Genomic DNA, 7,893 nt, shown 5'->3' with positions numbered 1-7,893 from the left:
CATTCACACACTGATGATGGTTAACTACAATGTAGCCACAACTACCCAGTGGCAGGCTGATAAATGTCCTTAAAATTACTTTTTATTGTTTAGTCACAGTTCTGTTGTGTTTTTTTTTTTTTTCTTCATGACAAAAGCAGTTTTCTTGGTGGTCAGATAAAATCAATCAAATCAAACCAGTGACTGTTCCTGTTTTGTTAAATCGGTGTCTTTGTGTAAAAAAGGATTAAATTTCATGGTACATTACCATTTGTCCTCTGTACCACCGAAGGGAATTGTCCAATTCAAAAGAAAACGGTAATTGACAGATAAGAATTTTATTTTTACTCATACTTGTTTTTTTTAATACTGTTTCATATTTTTCCTTTTTCCTCACATGTCAAAGGTGTATTTGACATCATGTTTGTTAGGCTTTAAGCAAGTCATCAGTTATTTATTTATTAACTGTAGTCAAAATCTTAAGAATGTTACAGAGATTTTATTGTTTTTGTTTTGGCCATTAAGCTTTAGAAAGCTGTGCAGTCTGCAACATGATGAAAATGGTATTTTAAAATGATGGTCACTGAATAAATGCTCTTCTTAATTCTYTTGTGTGTGTTTAATTGCTTTGCACCAGCTCTTAGGAGCTCTTCACCACCAGGAAAGCTGTATAAGCATTGGATTGACGGGACGGAAGGAAGCGGCGCGTCGTACGTGGAGCTGCCTGCTGAAATAGCCATGAGTTACAAACCCATTGCTCCTGCGCCTTCTGGCTCCAACCACACTCCACCAGGTACTCTAAAACTACAGTTTGTTAATGATTTCCATGCAGTTAGGACTGAGCATGTTTCTCTCTCTCTGTCTCTGGAACAAGCAGAGTATAATGAGTGGCTGGAAGTTCTTCAGTTACAATTTATATGATTTATTGTTCTAATATTGTTTTTGCCCATATTTTGTCTTAAAAGTTCAGACTTTAGAGTGTTAACATTTATTCTCTTCTTCTCCACAGGCTCTTCGGTGCCYTCTCCATCCCTCCCATCGTCATCCAACTTCAGGCCAGCTTTTAGTGACTTTGGTCCACCTTCAATGGGTTTTGTTCAGGTAGAAGTCTTATACATCCATACTCATAATACTCCACTCAAATGTTTATTTCGTTAGGGTTTTTTCATGTTTACAGCCATGTTGCATCAATAATCAGGAGGGCTAAAGTTTTGTAATAATTAGGAAAAAAATTATKTGTCTCATATAACCACATGCTGGAWGTCATATAGTTTTTAGAAGCAAAACACAATGTTCTAACTAAATGCCTGATCAATCCAAATGCATCATTCAAGACTTCTAACAAGAGTCTCATAAGGAAGGCTCAGTCGCAGCAGATWGAACATATTTACAGGATGGTACAAGACTGTTAGAGCACCTTTTTCAGTTCATTCTCTGTCTGAAATTTGTAGACATTTAAAAATAGGTGCAGAAAAATAGTCTGAATACCTGTAGTTTATCTCGAACTGTCTGACATTGCACTGTCTGGACTTCAACTCGCTGTGAGGTCAATTACAAGAAGGTTGCTCAGCAGATTGGATGTTTTCTGCTAGTTTGTGCCTTTGTTGCTATGGAATGATGGACTCCAAATAGTTGGAAAATTGGCAGCAGTGTTTTTTTAAGACTTTATTCAGCCTTGTTGGGTGTGTGTGTGCATGCATGAGTGTGTGTGTGCAGAAACCTTGGAACTGATCAAAGGTTTACCTGTGCTTTTGTAAGTTACTGTTAGGCAAAGAAATCTGTACAACTAAAAACACAAATGCCTCTTTTAGTTTTGGAACACATTATAATGCTGAAAATGTACATTTCATGTTACCACACTGCCATCAACTATGTTTTAAGACAACAACTTGGAGATTTTACAAATTTCTGCTCAAACACATATTTATATATATATATTCTGGGGAAGATTAGGTGAATAAATTATGTAGTCAAAAGTCACAAATATTTCCAATGACATATTTTTGACTTGAGTAAATCAGTAAATACTAAAGGTTTAATCTCAATTTAACATTAACCTTGAATTAAGCTTGTACTTAAACCTTTACTCTGCTGGTTGCACTTACTGATTTATCAAGAGAAAATCTGCTTCTTTGCAGTTTCTCACAGATTTGAGTTCTCATAAGTAACACATCCTAATGGATCTTTTCCCCCTTGTTGTTCCTCAAACATCAAATATTGGTGGAAACACTCCAGCCTGTGAAAGTGTCCCAAGGCTCCACCTATAGTGAACTTCTGTCCGTCATCGAGGAGATGAGCCGTGAGATCAGGCCTACGTACGCTGGGAGCAAAAGRGCCATGGAGAGGCTAAAGAGAGGTATTTAACTTCACAATTCTGCGTCATCAAAAACACGTTTCATGTTCAGTTCTGAGTGTTTTTTATTATAATCATGTTCACACTAGTTGTTGTTGCTCTGTAATTGTTCTCTTTTTATTTAAAAGTGTTTGTCTCTGTCTTATCCAGGTATTATCCATGCCCGTGCTCTGGTCAGAGAGTGTCTTGCAGAAACTGAGAGAAGCGCTCGCACATAACCCTTTCTGAAACTCCCCCTCACTGGACGCTCTGTCCTCTTTTCAAAGCCTGCCCTCATGAGTAGAATTGGATACTTTTCAACAAATACTCATCCTCCCCGCATTGTTGGCTTTTACTGATGTGCTTTGTTCCTTTGTGTTCATTTAACCCTCCTGCTGCCCTTGGGTCAAAATGACCCGAAGAGAAGCTTCATGGGTCATTTTGACCCAAGGGTAGCAGAAGGGTTAATACATTTCACCCAATCCATTGTCAGTGTCAGATTTKCTGCACCACATACAGCTTTTGAAAATTGAAATTTTGTACTTTTTTTCCCAAACGGAGTTGAATTTCAGTGCTTTGAMTGTAGATTTTGATGAAAACAGTGTCATATGATTACAACAAAAAAAGTTGGATTTTTATAAAATACATAAAATCCATCTTCAAATTCCACCACCCTCATTTTTACTTTGAACAATTTTGTTAGCATATTTTGTCGTGTGAGCTTCATTCAATTTCTCTCATTCCCAAGAACTTTTTCATCTCAAATCAGTTTGTTAGAAATTTTGTAAACCAGATTTTTGCAGTTCAGTATGTATATCTTAATAAATAATGTAAAAAAATGGTTTGTCTTCTCGTTTGGAGGAGTTTAATGAATTTGGTAAAATGTTTTAATGTTTCACTTCATTACTGAAGCACCATTACACATCAATATTCTTCTAAACCTTTAATTGCAGAWAATGCACCGTGTGGCTTTAATCACATGAATATAAATCAGAAAGCTGCCTTGGTTTTTAATCTAGTTAAATAATCACTTAAAGTGTGGGGATAAACAAATTTATTTTTTGGTTACATCACAGCCTGGTTAACATTTCACTTCAGAAAACTTGCTGAGCAACTTGAGTAATAAACAGCTCTTCTTAAAGAGAGAGAAAGCAACGGCTTCTGCATCTTTACAATAAAATGAGGACATTTAGATACTTATATACACTAAATAAGAGCATATGGAAAGCAAAGAAAACAAAAGTCCTTYTGTTCCATTTAGTGATTGTCACAGACCGCTTCGCTGTATGTCCAACCTTCATGCTGCTTCAGCTGTGACCTGAATGATGACCATGAGAGGCATTCTCTGCTTTGATCCTGAGCAGCCGTTACAAGGAGTATTTAGGAATATAGTACAGCTGTAAGAAAGAAAAGTATGCATAACCAACTGACAAGTGCTATGAAAAACTGATTTTGTTCATAAAACTTAAGCCATTCATTGTTAAGCAAAATGGGGAAAATCAAATTATCATTTTATYAAACTTCTTACTGAAGTTTACAACCTGGATGCTCACTACTGGGAGCAATTATTTACCAAATCCTTACATGTTTGGATCCCTAAAAGGCTAAATAAATACAAAAACAGGAAGTGTTCTRTTAAAGTGAAAAATATGCTGCACTGGATCAATGGTTCTGCAGACACCGTAACAGGCACTGACTATGCTCCAATCAGAGCCACAGATTCATTTAGACCATGAACGCAGAGGACTACGGCAAATATATATATAAATGTATATTTAAAAGCTCATGGTGTCAGTGTGTAGGTCTGAATGGGAGCAGATTGGCAGCATGTTTGGCTTAAATGCACAGACAAAATCAAAACATCGYAAGTGTCGTCTCCATCTTGAAATTCACAAGTCCAACCCGCTTCAGCCCTGAAAGGAGGAGATGAGCTTTACTAAGCGTTTGATCCAAGGTTACATAAARGTAGTTGGATAAAAGTCAAACGGGACTCACCGTAGTGGCGGCGGCTGGACGTGTGTTGAAGTCGAACAGACCCTTGTAACGACCCTTCTCTTCCTGCTGCTTGGAGCGCAGCTTCTCCTCCATGGCCTTCAGCTCTTTGTTCACGGAGGCTTCCAGAGACGGGTCCAACTCCAACACCTTGGCAAAGTCCGCTCGGGCCTGCTCCTCGTTCCACACTGCAGCATGAGCTTTAGCCCTTTTGTAGTAGGCCTTTACGTTATCTGAAAGGAAATTTTAAAGTAAAACAGACATTAGGAAAACGTCAAGAACACACAAGTTTAACCAATCTATTTGTTGTCATTAAATGTAGCCACTGCAAAGATTTTTGTTTTTCAGTAAAAGATGGGTCAAAACATACTGGGACGTTCTGTTAGCAATTTCCTCTGAAAAATATTTTTTAAAGTACAGCAAATGTTTACTTTAAAAATAACTTTTTGTTCAAAACCCTATGGAATTTAATCTGGAAAAGCCCCCAAATTAAATGATTACATTTCACGGAGGCTCAGAGATTTTAAGAAGTTCTCCTGATTAAAAACAGGAATTTGAGGCACATTTATTCATTTAGTTGACACAAAATTAAAGAATTTATTGTTTAAGAAGTAAATTACTGTAATAACAGCAGATGCTATAAGAATTAAACACCAACTGTAGGCAACTCAGGTTATTATAATTAATCTAATTTGCCTTCACAAACATGATTTAAGATGTCTGAATGCAGATACCAAATATGAAAAATTCCAAACCGTACAGATTACTTTTTAACCTGCAGCTACTGACTATATACAAAACAACAAAAAACCCAAATGACATCACAAAAAACAAACATGTGGTGGTGACAAACACTGAGAAAAAAGGCCCTACCTTCGTATTTGAAGACCAAGGAGGAACAGTGCTCGATGACTTCATAGTACTGGTCCTGCAGTAGCAGGCACTGACAGTAGTTCAGAAGCAGTGGTGTGATCATGAGGTCCAACTTTATCCAGCCTCCATCTCCAGGATGCTCCTAAATGAGAAGAGAAAAAAAAAATGCCAAAAGAGTTACCTGGACTGAAAAGTTTACAGAAAAGTTTGGCAACAAGTGAACTATTCTTTAACCTTCATCTGCAGATTTTTGAGGCAGGCTATGGCATTGTAGTACTTCTCCGAGGCCTCCTTAATTTTGCCTTGTTTAAAAAGCGCGTTGCCCTCCTCGTGGATCTGAGGCACAATCTCAAGCTTCTCTTGGTCAGTCATAGCCCACATATCCATTTGGTAAGAACCAGGAGAAAGAACCTGATTAAATGAAGATATGAAGCAACAGCAGGCTTAATAATGGTTTAAAATACAAAAAGTTTCAAAAGAGCATGAAAATGTGACAATAGTCAGACACCGTCTCCCARCATCTCACCTGTAGCAGCTCGATGGTGAAGATGAGAGGCTGAGGGTTGGCCTGAAGATGATCCAGGTCTTTGTGCCCCAAAGAGTGGTGGGAGTGGATCTGAGCAATGCCACAGCAGTGCCTCTGGCCCTCCAGGGGGTCCTTCCCAACACTGATGTTTCTCAACGACTGGGACACGAGTGGGTACAGAGCTGTGTGCTGAGGAACAGAGGAAACAAAAGTAAACAATCAGCAGCAGAAAGGGAGAACAGCATCTCAGCAAATTCATTAGTCTTTTTATCATTACCTTGGTGTCGCAGGTAAATTCTGCAATCTCGCCTTGTTTCATAGAGGTGACTATTCTTTCCCACACAGCCAATTTAAACTTCTTGCCCAGAATGAGCTCCATAGGTTTGCTGCGGCCTCCCATGGCTCTGGAGTCATCCAGCACCGTGCCATCACACAAGCTGGTGCGGTAGTGAAAAACAACCTGGAATAATGTAAAGAAGAAAATGAAYTTAATAAAATTATGCAGATTGCTTAAATAAAACAAGTACCGACGGTTTGCCAAGCGCAGCTGAAAGCTTTTTTTTTTTCTCAGCAAAGACAAACCTACACTTCTCTGACAGGCCTACAGGAAATACCTACATGTTCTGACCAATCACAACGACGGAAAACTGATTGGCATGGCAAGCCGACGAATCAAAATGCCCAAACACTTCCGTCCCTGCCCACTGATTTACCATCAGGATAAAAAAAAAAAAAACATTAGCAAAAAGGTTTACCAAGGTTATTTTTTCCATACCAAACTGCATATTTTATCATATTTAAGGTTGTTACATTCTATGACGCATTTCTATAAAGTCAGCGCGTTAATTACAACTCTTACAAATCCAAACGTGTTCTAATGTTTATTATACAGAAATTATCTGATAGCATTAAGCTATCGTGCGTCGTCGCGTTTTTCATGTCAACAGCACGGACTATCTTCAATCACTGAAGAGGTTTTTATTACCTTCGTTCCATGTGGAAATGTCGACAGTTCTCCTTTACCAGGACTTATCAGTTTCTTGTTAATTCCCTCTTCGAGGAGCTTACGTGCCTCTTCCTCCATCTTTAATCATGTACGGAAAATAACGATGGTTGTCGAAGCCGGCTGTTTCGTCAGACGTAACGTTTCAGCGGACGTCTGACGTCACTAAATAACAGCTGTAGCTTTGGGTTTATTATTGAGACAAATGAAAATATACAAATACTTTTATTGTAATTTCACAGACATTATTCACACAACACAAAAACCACAGGTGAGACCATTTATCGTTTTTTTTCTCTTTTGGTGTAAACAAACAACTTAGTTATTTTGTGGAAAAATAGTCAAAGCACTGAGTGGTTCAAGTAGCAGTGGTCATTACAATGATTTTAAAAAGACAAAGTGACAGTAACTTTTAATACAAGTGACAACACATTCTTCAGTTTAAAAGAGTAAACATAGAAGGGGAGTGGAAATGTAGTGTCATAAGTTCATTTTTCAAAATAAGGCAAGTAGAACAACTTGAAGCCTCTTCTACCTCGGACAGCACAGCTGATGTAGATCACATGGTACACTGGGGAGAAAAATACAGTTTTTAAATAAGACAAACATCTGTTTATTAGCCGATTTATAAGTTGTGAAAAAATCTTGATTACAAAAAATGGTCAAATTCACCTCCAGGGATAAAAAGAAGAAATCCTGGTATGAAGAAAATGGCACTTGAAACACCTGTAGAGACATTTTTATTTGTGACAGATCAGAACTAACTTTAAATCAGATTCAGCTTACAGTGCAGCACTGAGCCTAATCCGACTGAGCATAATAATCCTCAGTCGGTTTTCTAATTCACACCTTCATACAGATGACCAAAACATCTTGTTTTTGAGCCAGGCAAACAAAGACCCTACTAACTCATCCTTGGTGAAAGGATGCATGATGTGAATTTAGATCACCTGAGCATCACATATACTTTAAAAGTGTAGAACTCCACACTCCAGTTTAGAATTGAGGAAGCTCCCTGGATGAGAGGCAAAATGTCTTTGACTGAAAAATTGAAGACCAAATGTTGTTGTTTTTTTCTGTAACCTTTTTTTAAAGAGTAACTTACACCAAAATTAACTTTTTTTTAGCTGATAAACTGTCTATAATGTGTCTAAAATGTTATATAGTACTGTTTCTGTGCTAATTTTG

General features: G+C 37.8%; 3 protein-coding genes across 3 annotated transcripts in view; 1 reads left to right on the top strand and 2 right to left on the bottom strand.

The window, feature by feature from the left end:
• Positions 1-3,152, top strand: part of cdk2ap2 (cyclin dependent kinase 2 associated protein 2) — a 4,261-nt gene extending 1,109 nt beyond the window's left edge. Inside the window, exons 2-5 of the mRNA XM_014013195.1 lie at positions 617-772; positions 989-1,080; positions 2,215-2,335; positions 2,483-3,152. Coding sequence (XP_013868649.1) covers positions 718-772; positions 989-1,080; positions 2,215-2,335; positions 2,483-2,550 — 336 coding nt within the window. The 5' untranslated portion in view covers positions 617-717 and the 3' untranslated portion in view covers positions 2,551-3,152. The remainder of the gene's footprint in view (positions 1-616; positions 773-988; positions 1,081-2,214; positions 2,336-2,482) is intronic.
• A 195-nt stretch (positions 3,153-3,347) lies between these two features.
• aip (aryl hydrocarbon receptor interacting protein) lies at positions 3,348-6,805 on the bottom strand. Its single transcript, XM_014013193.1, has 7 exons — positions 6,688-6,805; positions 5,980-6,162; positions 5,703-5,891; positions 5,411-5,587; positions 5,177-5,318; positions 4,307-4,536; positions 3,348-4,224 (listed from the first exon to the last, which is right to left on the bottom strand). Exons 1-7 carry the CDS (start codon positions 6,784-6,786, stop codon positions 4,219-4,221), a joined length of 1,026 nt encoding a protein of 341 aa, XP_013868647.1. The 5' UTR covers positions 6,787-6,805; the 3' UTR covers positions 3,348-4,218.
• A 106-nt stretch (positions 6,806-6,911) lies between these two features.
• tmem134 (transmembrane protein 134) overlaps positions 6,912-7,893 on the bottom strand; it is a 4,873-nt gene continuing 3,891 nt past the window's right edge. Inside the window, exons 7-8 of the mRNA XM_014013194.1 lie at positions 7,378-7,431; positions 6,912-7,276 (exon numbers count right to left, since the gene is read on the bottom strand). Of these exons, the coding sequence (XP_013868648.1) occupies positions 7,194-7,276; positions 7,378-7,431 (137 nt within the window). The 3' untranslated portion in view covers positions 6,912-7,193. The remainder of the gene's footprint in view (positions 7,277-7,377; positions 7,432-7,893) is intronic.

The sequence above is a fragment of the Austrofundulus limnaeus genome, unplaced genomic scaffold, assembly GCF_001266775.1.
Source record: "Austrofundulus limnaeus strain Quisiro unplaced genomic scaffold, Austrofundulus_limnaeus-1.0 Scaffold99, whole genome shotgun sequence".
NCBI classification, from domain to species: domain Eukaryota; kingdom Metazoa; phylum Chordata; class Actinopteri; order Cyprinodontiformes; family Rivulidae; genus Austrofundulus; species Austrofundulus limnaeus.
This window is presented reverse-complemented; position numbering and strand designations above follow the sequence as displayed.